Source organism: Oreochromis niloticus, linkage group LG5 (assembly GCF_001858045.2).
Source record: "Oreochromis niloticus isolate F11D_XX linkage group LG5, O_niloticus_UMD_NMBU, whole genome shotgun sequence".
In the NCBI taxonomy this organism is placed as follows: Eukaryota; Metazoa; Chordata; class Actinopteri; order Cichliformes; family Cichlidae; genus Oreochromis; species Oreochromis niloticus.
Genome location: NC_031970.2, coordinates 1,254,524 through 1,268,799, shown reverse-complemented (window position 1 = coordinate 1,268,799; position 14,276 = coordinate 1,254,524). Strand labels below are relative to the sequence as shown.

The following is a 14,276-nucleotide window of genomic DNA, read 5'->3' as shown; positions in this document are numbered from 1 at the left end:
AAGTGTGACCAAGTGGTCGGCGGGGTTCTAAACGAAATAATAAAAATGACAACGCCACCTGGGGGGAAATTCTAGCCCCCAGGAAATATGAAAAAATAAAATGTAATTAAAACAACGCTCGCACAGGTTCAGGGATGCACACTGAGGCCAACTCAAATATAAACACAATTTTATTTATTAATGTAAAATGAAAAACAAAACAACAGCGCACTGAATATCTAAAACGGTGTCCCAAATTACAATAAAAATAAATACAACTGGGACTTACCAGCAGCGGTGGACCAAAAGAACCACACAAAGAAACCTACTATAGTCTATTCACCTGGTGCTGTACAACAAAAGTAGTGTGGAAAACGACCCACCACCTGAGGTCCCACGGCCGCTGGTAAATCCTCAGTTCGCTGAAATAAAAGCACGAGATAAACACATTAAAAAGGATAAAAACATGGGACATAAACAAGCTCTCAACCTAGAAAACAAAAGAAAGAAACAATTAAAGGAAAACAAAAGTCGGTGATACAACACACCCAGTTATACACCACAGAGCACTGATTAAAAATACTTTCACTCGGCGAACCAGCCCACAACTGGTGCTGGGTCCGATTATCCTTGGTCTGCTCGGTCTCACACAACTTCACAGCTGGGAGAAAGGGGAAAGGCAGTACCAGTTCGTATAACCGGCCCAGTATACGGCCGAGAATCGCCCCGGCCAGCCACAAAAGCTGGAGCGAACAATAGTCCAAAAGGGCGTGGAAAGGCAAGCTACAGGGGAAAACTGGGCCGCCGACAGATTAACCGTAATATAACAAAATCAACAAAACAAGACAGCAGCAGGGCAGGTGCCTCAACTCTTCGCTTAAAAATCAGGCAGTTGATCCCTGAGAGGGTGCGGCAGCAATCAAATCCTACAAATAAGAAAAGGCAAAACTAACCTTAATCTTCTTTAATTTACAAAACTAGCAGCTATAAAATAAGCGGCTTACCCCAGAACTTGGAGGCGCTGTACTGCACGGCGGATGCACTCACGCGTCTCCTCACCACGGCTGGAGCAAAGGAAAGAAAAACAGCCGCGCTGTAGCGGGCCGCAGAAATATAACTACTAATTGCTACGTCGGCACGTTAGGGAGAAATCAGAGGTCAGAAGGAGGCCTACCTGTAGCGGTCACACGATCCGATCGTAAAATTAACCGATAGGCCAGCATTTACTGCTGTGTCGCACCAGAAGCTCGGGAGGAATGATCCAACAAGAAAAACCGGCTTCCCTTTATACAGGTAAACACCACCCTGTAATCAATATACAGGTGGGTTCCTAATTAGCGTAGTTGCGCAGCGAGAGCGAGCGCAGGAGAGAGCGAGCGCAGGAGAGAGCAGTAGAGTGAGCGAGAGAGAAAAGAAAGGCGAGTAGCCCATCCGGCTACATCAGATTACCACAAAGTAAAAGGTCTCTCAGCAAAATTATGCAACATTTTAGGCGCACTGTTGCCCCGATCAAGTCAGTGAGCTGGGATTTTTTATTCTAAACATGAACTACTTGTTATGAGCTCGAGGTAGATGCCAGTGCTTTGGGGGCTGGTGCAGTGCTCCTGCAGGAGGATGAACATGGCCTTGACCATCCCGTCTGTTTCTTTTCAAAAAAATTCATAAAACACCAGCTACATTACAGCACGATTGAAAAGGAGGCTTTAGCCTTGCTGCCCGCCTTGCAGCATTTCGAAGTGTACCTTGGGTCCAATCCTCTTCCAACAATGGTATTTTCTGACCACAACCCCCTTGTGTTCTTATCTCGGATGCAGAACAGCAACCAACGCCTCATGCGCTGGTCTTTACTCCTCCAAGACTTTAACATTGAAATCCGTTACAAGAAGGGCTTAGATAATGTCATGGTTGACGCGCTGTCTAGATCAGTAGCGGTTTTAGATACGGGCGACACGGGCGGTTGCCCAGGGCGGCATCGTGGTGGGGGGCGGCATCACGAGTATCGGCAAAAAAAAAAAAAAAAAAATGCTCATACTCATGCTGCCCCGACATCAGCCAGCGCATATCGGGAATGTCGTAGGCACCGATCGGGTTTCTATCGCCCATTTGCTGGGAGTAAGGGCGCCCTCCGTTTGCGAGGTGCGCCTGCTGCTTACGGCACAGGGAGGAGAGGGCGGGGCGGCGGGGGATTCTCTGGCTGGCTGGAGCAGCATCTAATAACCAACTCGCAAAACAAAACAAAACAAAAACAAACCAACAAACACGAAAACACCAGACTTATAATTTGCACCGATGTTTTTTCAAAATTCTATAGGCGAAAAGTGAGCGCGAGAGCCCTCGGTGCGCCTGCTTGCTGCTGAAGTCAAAGTAAACTTTATTGTCATCTCTGCTACATACAGTCCAGTATATAGAGAGACGAGACGACGAGGCTCCAGTTACAGCACTGCAAGTAAACGAACAATAAATATTTAAGAGTAAAAAAATAAATATACACCTTAGGACTCGGGGTAAAGGGATCAATAACAATTTAAAATGTATATTTTATGTTTTGTTGATTTAAAGTCTCACACACAACCCGTTTTTAAAGTTTAAAAAAAAGAGAAAAGAAGAGGAGGAGTGTAGCGACTTCCACAGTCGCTAGAGGCCGGGGACTGAGCCTGCCTATTTGCCTGATGCGCTGTCAACTGTATGCAATAATGCGAGAGGTGGAATTGCTTGCTTGTTTATTAAAGTGCTTGAAAAGTTTACAGAGCAATGTGATCGGCTCGCGATTCAAACTCTTAAAACATCACAGCTCTAATGCAACAAGGGGAAACTCGTTGTGCTGCGGTCAACAAAAACTACAGCTACCCAGCCCTGCTCTGTCAAAATCAAACCAGTGAAAGACAGACTGACAACGCCCTCTTAATGTCACTGCTAGCACCCACGTGACTCCCGTTACACATCACCATAGCAACCAAACAAATGAAAACCCAGTGATCATTAAAATTCAATACATTTAATTATGGCTCCTACAAGGAGAAATGAGCAAAAGATACAGGTAAGCAGAAGTGTCATTGGATAATGGCAGGTCATGTATCCTAAAACATTAAGAGTCAGAATACTTTCTTAATCTCTAAGGAAATTATGTGGGTTATGTTCCTCCAAGAAGAAATGGTAAAAATAGTAGCAGTAACAGACTAAACTCCAAACAATATATACAATAATATAATATTAATTAGTCAGAGTCAATTGTTGATTTGTCCTGTTCTCATTGTATGACGAATTATGATGTCTGTTTAGTAGCCGTTTGCATGCATACTCTCTCTCTCTTCATATGTGTATGTGTGTGTGTGTGTGTGTGTGTGTGGGGGGGGGCGCCAAAGGGAGTGTTCGCCCAGGGCGCCAAACAGGCTAGGACTGCTACTGGTCTAGATCATGACTCGAACTTTCTGTTCAGGACGAAAAGTTTGTTCTTGGTTTGGGGGGTATGTTATGATTCAGTGTTATGGATATTTTTGTACTGTGTTTTTTGGTCTGCCACACCAGAGGGTGGCATAGTTTGTGTCCTGTGTTATTGCTGCTATGTGAGTTCCAGGTGGAGGCTGACCATTGGTGGAGGACTGGGAGAGGCCGGCTATAAATGAGGACCCTTCTCAACTGGCACACCCTCCGCCTACTTCCTGTTCCCAACGAACTGTGCATGTGGCTGCGTGTGAATTTGTATTCTGGAAGCTTTTGCCGTGTTGTAAATAGTTTGTTGTAAATAGATGTAAATAGTTGTCAATATTTAATTTTACTCGGTAGCTGTAGGGGTGTGAAGCCATTTTTCTTTGGGAACCTTTTCTCCTGTTTTTGGTTAGGGAGGCAGGTAAGACACCTGTAATTTTCTTTTGGGGTTTTCTGTGAAGGTAAGCCAGCTGCATTTCTTTTCTAGAGTTTTTGGTTTGTTGTTTTGGCCATGCTCACCCTGACGCCCGCTACCTTTTGGGCCTTAGTAAACTGACTGGCTGTTGTGAAATCCGTGGCAGTTGTCTTTTTGGTTCGTCTTCCTTGAGAGCAGGGAGTGTGGGGGCAGTTCTCCTTATTTTTATTTTCCTTATGTTGCACGCCGGGTTTCCCTGGGCTGGGGTGTAACATACTGTTACAGCAAGAGATGTGGACTACTGGTGCCCCACACAACAACTCAATGTCCACTATGTGAAGGAGCCAAACACATGCCTTCTCCTCTCGTTAACGGAGATAAACTGCTGCCATATTTGTTTTACATCTATACTGTCCAGTCACTCCTGGTGGACATGGCATACAGCAGCATTGTTTAATCTCATTGGAGTCACTGTTGACCTTAGCCATGTTTTTAGTCTTCTGAGAGCACTGAAGCTTCTTTCAGCCTCAGTACTTGCGTTTTATCCTCAGATTAAAATTATTATTCTGTGCTTGATGTGCCTCACCTTTTGCCCTGGCTCTTCCCCTCTGACTGCACTAGGACATATTGCCACCTGATAAAATAACACATTGATTGGTGCCATATAAAAAGTGAGACATGTCAATTCAGCTTCTTTGTCAAATATACACTAATGAATCAATTTACATCAGCAGCCTAACAATTGTCATGATAATAAATACTAGTTAATCTATAGCACCAAATCATCAGTCAGTCACCTGTGACCTCGCCTCTCCACCTCTGTCCAAGCTACAACATGGCAGAGCTGCCTCTGTCAGCTGATAAATAACAGTGAGACATTCCAAATACATGCAGTCACACATGTGCTTCAAATACAGTAATGAACCATCAAGTTATCATCCAATGGTTCTTCTGTCCCCTGACAAATAGGACATACATGACAATAAGAATAAAATGTGCAGCTGCTTCAGTGTTTCTGTCAATTTATGCAGATCTTGACTCATCAGTAATGTTTGTAGGGTGAGTGCATTTTTAAAACAATTTGTGCAAACTGCACTACAAGGTGAAATATTTGCAAAATCATGACTACCTCATGATATTTTGTCTCAAAAATCAACCCTATGAATATGTCCGTACCATTAGGATGAAATTATTGTGTCACCAACATTTTAACGTTAGACATGTAATTTTAACAGCCTCTGTAAACTAATATCCTGGCTTGCTCGAGGCTGCCGTTTTCTCTGACAGTTTCAATCAAAATTAGAAATGCTGCTCTGAGACTGAGAGAACTAATAGTGCTGCATGTTGTGCATTTAGTTTCCAACACACGTTATTCATGGTTACATACAATTTTAGAGTGATGTGGGCCAAAGCCTAGCATAGCCTGTAACATTATGAAGACGGACACATTTTATGAGTGAGCTTGACTTTAAGTGACTTAAAGGTTTCTTTGAAAAATACTTTCTTATATCAGGTTCTTCCTTTTTGCTGCCATCCTCCTCTCCTCCTTGCAGGTCCGCGCAGCGCAGGCTTGCCGCTGCTAAAACTAAACAGAGCTCCCTGAAAGGCACAGCCAATCACATTGGCCATATTTGTCACATGAGGTAGGACTCCAGTAGAGAACGTAATTTAACTCTTTCTGCACCGCTACGTGAATGGGACGTTGACGGATCGTTTTTTTCTTTCTATCGGGTTTGTTTTTCTTTACTCGAAGAGATCAAATTATTGGTGGGGACAATTCAATAATTGCTGGATATTGGTGGGGACATGTCCCTTCCGTCCATGCCAAATCTACGCCCTTGCCTGAGACAGTCAGAACCTGTCCTCACCTGTCTTCTTGTGGTCCCCTATCTGTCCGCATTAAAAGCAGTTCTACAGCTTCCACAGGTGTCTCACATGAGGGTGTCAGAGTGAATCTGATGGGACCCTGCTGCTCCATTCAATTCAGTTTATGTATATGACACGAAATCACAACAACAGTGGCCCCAAGGCTCTTTGTGTTGTAAGGTAAAGACCCTACAATAATACAACAGAGACAATCATTTGACCCTTATGAGCAAGTTTGAAGCCTAATGTTAAAAATGGAGACGGTACTACAACTTCATTAAGATAAGATGGGGCCTGATTATTTAAGACCTTGTATGTGAGGAGCAGGATTTTGAATTCTGGATTTAACGGGAAGCCAATGAAGGGAAGCCAAAACAGGAGAAATCTGCTCTCTCTTTCTAGTCCCTGTCAGGACTCTTGCTGCAGCATTTTGGATCAGCTGAAGGCTTTTCAGGGAGTTTTTAGGACATCCTGATAATAATGAATTACAGTAGTCCAGCCTGGAAGTAATGAATGCATGAACTAGTTTTTCAGCGTCAATCTGAGACAGGATATTTCTAATTTTAGAGATGTTGCACAAATGGAAGAAAGCAGTCTTACATATTTGTTTAATATGTGCATTGAAGGACATGTCCTGGTCAAAAATGACTCCAAGGTTCCTCACAGCATTACTGGAGGCCAAGGTAATGCCATCCAGAGTAAGAATCTGCTTAGATACCATATTTCTAAGATTTTCAGGGCCGAGTACAATAACCTCAGTTTGATCTGAATTAAGAAGCAGAAAGTTAGCGGCCATCCAGGTCTTTATGTCTTTAAGACATTCCTGCAGTTTAACTAATTGGTGTGTGTTACCTGGCTTCATGGATAGATAGAGCTGCGTGTCATCTGCATAGCAGTGAAAATGTATGCTATGTCTTCTAATGATGCTGCCTAAGGGAAGCATGTATAATGTAAACAGAATTGGTCCTAGCACTGAACCCTGTGGAACACCATAATTGACCTTAGTGTTAATGCGTAAACAGGCATTCACACTATTGAGTTCCTGTTTCTCTTTATTCTTTATTATTCTAGTTGCTTCCGTACGTTTTTCGCCGTGGAACTAGTCCCACAGTTTTTATCTGATTTTCGCCGTTCAAATCTTAAAAAATTCTGCTATTTCTGCTATGTCTTTTGGTGCTCATATCTTCTATACTTTTTGAGATATTGAATTTTTTTTGCAATATTTTTGCCCATTGAAATGAATGGAACACATTATCAATGTGGTCTCTTATTTCTGCTCACCGGGCTGAGCTGTGGTTTAGCTCAGTTAGATGAGCAGCCGTTCTCAGACTTGGAGGCCCGGGTTCAAATCCCGCTTATGGCAACATTTTTTTCAGTTAACAGTTAAACTTTGTTTTACTCTTTTTAACAGAAATTTTATGTTCTTTATTCCTTTTCAGCACATATCTCAGCTTTTTAGCTGTTTTAAGCAGAAATCTGTTTTCAGCAGAAATTCTGCTGATTCACCTCTTTTCAGCGCAACCTTCTGCTTCTTTACCTCTTTTCTGCAGAAATTCTGCTGATTCAACTCTTTTCAGCAGAATTTTCAGCTTCTTTGCCTGTTTTCAGCGGAATTTTCAGTTTTTCACCTCTGTTCTGCACAAAGTTCAGCTTATTCAACTGTTTTCAGTAAAATTTTCAACTTCTACACATGTTTTCGGTTAACTGAAAGCCAGTTTGGCTCAGTGAGCTGAGTAGGCGTTCTCAGAGTGGGAGGCTTGGATTCAAATCCTGCTTATGGCAAAAAAAATTTTAGTGAATGCTTTGACTTTTTAAACTCTTTTCAACGCAAATTTTAGCTTCTTCACCTCTTCTCAGCAGAATTTTCAGTTTTTCACCTCTTTTCTGCAGAAATTTCAGATTTTTCAGCTGTTTTCAGCACAAACTTCAGCTTCTTCAGCGCTTGTCAGCAGATTGTTCTCCTTTTTCTGCTTTTTTCCCATTCCACTGCGAGGCATTCACACAGCATGCCCTCAAAGGCATCCACACTATTGAGTTCCTGTTTCTCTTTAAACTTTATTCTTCAAGTTGCTCCCCCGTTTTTTGGCACTTAACTACTCCCTCAGTTTTCAGCCGATTTTCTCCATTCAAACTCTAAACTGTTCTGCTATTTCTGCTAATGCCAGCTATATCTTTTGGTGTTTATTACTATTATACTTTTTAAAATATTACACTTTTTTCCTTTTTTTTGTCCCATTGAAATGAATGGAAAACTTCCACAATTCTGCTAAAACTTGCTTGTTTTTCAAACTTAACTACTTTCTCATACTTTCACCTAGAAACTCCATTCAAACTTTAAAATGTTCTCAAATTATTGGGCTATTCCTGTATGATTCAGCTTTTTCAGACCTTCTACCGTTTTAATCTTATCCCTCTTTAAGTTTTCAGTTGCAAAATTGTGATTTTTCAGAAAATACATGCGTTGCTATGGTTGCTATTCAATTAACTCAGAGTGAGCGCCGGTCCGTTCTGAATTTTCTCTTCATGTCTAAACAACTTCTTGCTACTCGCTCAATTTCCACTCAACCCCCACAAATTATACATCAAAACGTAGGTATTTTTGCTGGCTTTCAGAAATTGTCACTATCACTGTTGTGGAAGTTACAGATTTTTATCAAATCGCCTCAGAGCAACACAAAGTCTTAAAACTCTCCATAGAAAGTCAATGGAGAGTCTGTTCAAAATCAGCGCTGGGACTCTCTAATGAGAGGCATTTTCAAATCGTCATATCTCCTTAACGAAACAAAGTTGAGACATGACGCTTGTGCCAATATATCTTCAGACACCCCTGATGCTCACAATTCAAGAATTTTTTTCTCACCTATTACCGTTTGGCCATGAATTACATTTGTTTGAGGGTAGGAAATTCGTGCCTTGCTCAGATCTCTTCAGATTTCAAACTCTGGAAATGAGGCACTTTTTTCTCTCGTCAGATCTTTTTGATGGATTTCCACAGAGACCTGAAAATTCCCATGACTGTTCACCAAAGCCTGCTGTTTCTTATGGTGAAAGAATGATTTTGATGCTCCATATAGATTTAGAGTTACAAAACGTTGTTTGAGGGCAAGTCAAGGCAGTTTTGCTTCGCCTCTACTCAGTTACAGTGTATTACAAGTCATATATCTTCAATGATTTATATTTTATCTCTGAATTAAGAAGACCTGCAGATTCCCCCGTCTCTTCTGAACAAAACGGTGTCAGAATGAGCATTCTAGCCCCTACAGTTAGGAAATTATGGCCATTTGTTCGAGGGGAATCCTGAATGTGAGAAATACACTACAGAAAACTCATACCTCTCTCTGTGTCTGTGTGTGTAAGGGCTGATTACACCAGGTGCAGCTAATTTAACTGACCTAGATATACCAAGCCCAGACTCTTAACAGCCACTGCTCCCTTTAGGCTCTGTGTATGTGTATGTTTGTGTGTGTGTATCAATATTTCTCTCATGTTAAAGTATTACTCCTCCATAATAGTATTTGTGCTAAATCAAAGTACTTCTACTACATCTTAGTACTTCTGCTGAATCATAGTATTTTTGCCAAATCATGGTATTTGTGCCAAAGCATAGTATTTCCACAAAATAACAGTATTTCTGCTGTTATATTATTACTGCTCACAGTATTTCTGCCAAATCACAATATAACTGCAAAAAAAAGGTTTTTGAGCCAAATCATAGTGTTTGTACTAAATCCTAGTAATTCTGCTCAATGATAGAATTTCTGCTATGCTGTAGTGCTTTTTGCTAGATTATAGAATTTCTGCTAAGTCAAAGTATTTCATGTAAATCACAGTATTTCTACCAAGTCCCAGTGTTTCTGCCAAATCATAAATCATAAATAATTTTAACAAAGCAAAGTTAAGACGAGAGGCTTGTGCCAATTCATCTTCAGACACTGCTGACACTCATGGTTGGAGCAGTTTTTACAGTCATCTTACTGTTGAGCCATAAATTACGTTTGTTTGAGGGGTGGAAATCTGTCCTCCTCTCAGTTTTCAAACTCTGAAAATGAAGCCGTTTCTTCTCTCGTCATATCTCCGCGACGGAGGTACAAAGAGCAATGAAAATCGCAGTCAAAGTACACCAAAGTCCGCTGATTCACCCAGTACAAGAATTATGCTTCTATCCCACCTAGTTTTTGAGTTACACGATGTTTTGTAACTCCAAAAAACGGTGTCTTTCGCCTCTTACCGTGATCTATTTCTGACTGCTCATCAATCTTTTTTCCAGCCGCCCGCCCCCTTTCCAGGTGGCGCAATTGGTAATGACACGGGTCTGCAGCTCAAAGGTCGTGGGTTCAATTCCACCTTCGTCCACATGTTTTTTTTCACTACAAATTTATACATTATCACAGACCTGTAATTTATATTGCTAATTTATTACAATTCTGAAAAGTTTTATGATTTTAGCAGTTTGTCTAATATGGACCTCAGATTCTTGTTAACGCTCCATGGCAGAAATACATACAAGTACACAGCCTGATGAAGCAGACAGAAGCAGTACCTCTGATTGCAGAAAGTATTACTCCTCCATAATAGTATTTCTAAGTAGTAGAAGTACTTCTACTACATCTTAGTACTTCTGCTCAATCATAGTATTTTTGCCAAATCATGGTTTTTGTGCCAAACATAACATTTCTGTTATGTTATAGTATTACTAATAAGTGGAGGAATTTCTGTCATGTTATAGTATATGTGCTGATTACAGTATATCTGCCAAATCATAGTATTTATGCCAAATTACAGTATTTCTGCCAAAAAGCAGAAATAGTACCTTTTAGCAGAAATTTCGGTCAAAAGATATTAGTTATGTTAAAACATAGTATTTCTGCTAAATCATAGTATTTCTGCCAAATCAGAGTATTTGTACTAAATCATAGTACTTGTGCCTATTCATAGTATTTGTACCCACTCATAGTATTTCTGCCATATCATCATATTTGTGCCAAATCATGGTATTTGTGCCAAATTAGAGCATTTGTGCCCAATTAAAATTTCTGTTATGTTATAGTATATCTGCTGAATATAGTATGTGTGCCAAATCATAGTATTTATAGCAAATCATTGTATTTGTGCTAAAACATAGTATTTCTGCCACATTATAGTATTTGTGTAAAACCAGAATGTCTGCAAAAATCATTATATATCTGTGATGTTATAGTATTACTACTAATGCATAGTATTTCTGCAAAATCATAGTATTTTTGCAGAAAACATAGTACTTCTGGTAAATCATAATATTTCTACTAAATCATATTATTTGTTTCAAATCATAGCATTCGAACCAAATCATAGTATTTGTGCCAAAACACTGTATTTGTACAAAGTCATAATATTTCTTCTAAATCATAGTATTTCAATCAAATCTCAGTAGTTGTGCTAAAATGCAGTATTATTGCCAAATCATAGTATTTGTACCCAAACATATCAGTTCAACTTATTTAACTCTTCTCAACAGCCCAACACCTCTTCTTCACCCCGTTTCAGCAGAATTGTGAGTTTTTTCACCCCTTTTCAGCACAAATCCCAGATTTTTCAGGTGTTTTCAACAGAAATCTCTTTTTTAGCAGACATTCTGCTGATTCACCTATTTTAAGCAAAATTTTCAGCCTTTCACCTCTTATCAATACAAATCTCAGTATCTTCTGCTCATTTCAGAAGGAACCTTTTCACCTCTTTTCAGTACAAATTTGAACTTCTGTACCCCTTTTAAGCAGAGTTTTGCCTTTTCACCTCTTGTCAGCAAAAGATTCTGCTTCTTCACTTGTTTTCAGCATAATTTTTCAGTTTCTTTACTGCCATACAATTTTTGCAGCTTTTCATCTTTTTCAGTCATTTTCAGCAGACAGCTTCAGCGTTCCGGCATCCACACAGCATTTTTGCAGGAAATGCAAATTTTCTAGTGGGATATTATGGTCAACAGTATCGAACGCAGCACTGAGGTCTAGCAGGACAAGCACAGAGATGAGTCCACTGTCAGAGGCCATAAGAAGATCATTTGTAACCTTCACTAAAGCTGTTTCTGTGCTGTGATGAGCTCTGAAACCTGACTGAAACGCTTCAAATAAGCCATTCCTCTGCAGATGATCTGTTAGCTGTTTGACAACTACTCTTTCAAGGATTTTTGATATGAAAGGAAGGTTGGAGGTTGGCCTATAATTAGCTAAGACAGCTGGGTCTAGAGATGCTTTTTAAGTAAAGGTTTAACTACAGCCAGCTTGAAGGCCTGTGGTACAGTAGGAAGAGTTCTAAACAAATGTTTGTCGTCCTCCAGAAAATCTTATGTACGCTAAAGGGCGTTGCAACTTCTTATCTGGTGCGCTTCTTTTATTTTGACAGCGAATGCGCACCTGCGGACCACTTATGTGCACCCCTGATTATGAGTCATTTTTTTTCTCTAATGCTTAAAATGTTATTCATGAAGTCATTACTAGTTAACGTAAAACAGTCCTGGAATTAAATCCTTAATCTAGTTACAGCACTTTCAGAAAAATATCTACTGTGTTCAACTCTATTCCTCACTGCTGTGTAATCAATTAATGTAAACTCTACCTGTGTGGGTGGGGCCAGGACTGAGGAGAATTCATCTCAGGTGTTCCTGATGTGTTTTTCCTTTTCCTCCGTGGTTTTTATTCTGCACCTTCATGAAGGTAAAGTTTCACATCTGAATCTCCTGTCTGTGGTTCCATCTGTCTGTGGTTGTGTCTGTGATTCTGTCTGTTGTCGTCTTCGTCTGTGGTTCCAGCCGTGGTCGTGGCGATGAGCAGTAACGAGTGCTTCGGTTGCGGCCACTCAGGCCACTGGGTGAAGAACTGTCCGAGTGGCGGCCGAGGGCGAGGGAAAGGTCGCGGCAGAGGCAAAGGTGACACCCACCATCAAACCTCCATGAGTTTATTTTAAAGTTTATTAAAAACCATGTAGTTTTTACAGAGGTCGCCATGGAGATGTGGAAACCTGTTTCCATTTTCAGCTTCTGCAGAGGTGCTGTTCTTGTGAACAGCTGACCATGTGACACACCCGGCAGTTCACACCTGTCGTATCGTTGCAGACCTGTTCTGTTACCGATGTGGCGAACTCGGGCACGTGGCCAGAGACTGCGAGCGCACAGAGGATGGTGAGGACACACGCTTACAGATCACAACAGTTTAAAGACAGGTGAGCACAGGTGTGATCTCTCCTGCAGCCTGCTACAACTGCGGCAGAGAAGATCACATCTCCAGAGACTGCAAGGAGCCCAAGAAGGAGCGCGAGCAGCTGTGCTACAACTGCGGCAAGGCCGGTCACATGGCGCGCAATTGTAACCACGCCCACGAGCAAAAGTGCTACTCCTGCGGCAGCTTCGGACACATTCAGAAGTGCTGTGAGAAGGTCAAGTGCTACAGGTAAACTAATACTAAAGCTGAGCATGAAAACACAGGTGAACGGTCCAGTGTAACCTGTCCGTGTGCCCTGCAGGTGCGGGGAGATCGGCCATGTTGCGGTGCACTGCAGCAAGGCATCCGAGTTGAACTGTTATAACTATGGGAAGTCAGGTCACCTGGCGAAAGAGTGCACCATCGAAGCCACTGCCTAGCTGGCCTCTGACCCCTGACCCCACGCTCCCAAACCTCTTCTTTAATCTCTCTTCATGCACTCTGATCTTCCTCTTGTCATTGGTCCAGAGGCCTGTTGGTCAGCCTCGTAACAGCAAGTCAGAGCAGACGGAGGGGGGAGGAGAGGGCGGACTATAAAAAACCCTTTTTTCTTCTGTGTTTTAGTTTGGTAGCTGTGTTACGATGTACAGAGCTTTTTTAGACCTGAGAAGAGTGATGTATGAAGGCCAAATTAGGCCCCTCCCCTCTGCCCTTTGGCTGGGCCTAACAGAGCGATGGAAGTTTGTGTCTTGCCAACTTCATTTTTGTCTTTGGACTAAATAAAATGATTGGCCCCGCCTCCAGCAATCATCCAATAGTATCGCAGGATTAACACCTCACGACCATCTCCCGATCATCAATCATATGGTCGCAAGAAAATCAAACCTGTCGGCTGTCGTGAGGGTGTCACTGCAGCCTCTCACACTGCGCACGCGCAAACACAGAAATGAAAGTGAAAAGACGGAGCAGTGCGGCAGTGCAGCGTGTGATCTGGACAAGCGATGGAGGCACAACTTGTTGAACTTTGGCTCATCCGAGCCTTTTCGATGTGTATGGGCTCAAAATGTGGTCATAAATATTTTGTACTTGTAAATCAGTTTTGTATGTGTAAAAAGAATTTGTGTGTGTGTAAAAAAGATTTGTATGTGTAAAAAGAATTTGTGTGTGCGTAAAAAAGATTTGTGTGTGGACTTAGCCAAAAAAAACACCTGCAAGTTACAAGTACGAATTTTGACCCTAGTTTTCTTCCTTTCATCTGATTGGTCAATGTCATGTCAATCACAAATGTAACAATCCAATCAGAGAACAGATGGGTTTGGCTGTCGGAGGGGCGCTTTTTTGAACTGCAGGTCCTCGAAGGGTAATACAGTTTGAAGCTGGAGGATCTCTATATAAATATCCGATAGCAGCTAGGTCCGCTA

At 41.5% G+C, this 14,276-nt stretch overlaps 1 protein-coding gene and 1 long non-coding RNA gene across 3 annotated transcripts; one reads left to right on the top strand and one right to left on the bottom strand.

Annotated features, from left to right (window-relative positions):
* Nucleotides 1-152: 152 nt before the first annotated feature.
* Nucleotides 153-4,447, bottom strand: LOC109201216 (uncharacterized). 2 transcript variants are annotated; one of them, XR_002061243.1, is made up of 4 exons: nt 4,094-4,447; nt 1,154-1,527; nt 984-1,072; nt 153-905 (listed from the first exon to the last, which is right to left on the bottom strand). It is a non-coding gene; the product is annotated as an uncharacterized LOC109201216 (long non-coding RNA). The 2 variants fall into 2 exon arrangements; XR_003220037.1 differs by having other exon boundaries at nt 153-1,072.
* Nucleotides 4,448-12,050: 7,603 nt separating this feature from the next.
* Nucleotides 12,051-13,734, top strand: cnbpb (CCHC-type zinc finger, nucleic acid binding protein b). Its single transcript, XM_003457716.5, has 5 exons — nt 12,051-12,372; nt 12,468-12,584; nt 12,771-12,836; nt 12,906-13,104; nt 13,178-13,734. Exons 1-5 carry the CDS (start codon nt 12,324-12,326, stop codon nt 13,293-13,295), a joined length of 549 nt encoding a protein of 182 aa, XP_003457764.2. The 5' UTR covers nt 12,051-12,323; the 3' UTR covers nt 13,296-13,734.
* The last annotated feature ends 542 nt before the right edge of the window (nt 13,735-14,276 follow it).

Excerpts from the sequence above, each read along its gene's own strand:
- cnbpb (XM_003457716.5), top strand. The coding sequence starts at position 12,324 with ATGTGTTTTTCCTTTTCCTCCGTGGTTTTTATTCTGCACCTTCATGAA. Across the intron at positions 12,585-12,770 it reads AGGTCGCGGCAGAGGCAAAG|ACCTGTTCTGTTACCGATGT; the intron begins GTGACACCCACC and ends GTATCGTTGCAG. Across the intron at positions 13,105-13,177 it reads GAGAAGGTCAAGTGCTACAG|GTGCGGGGAGATCGGCCATG; the intron begins GTAAACTAATAC and ends TGTGCCCTGCAG.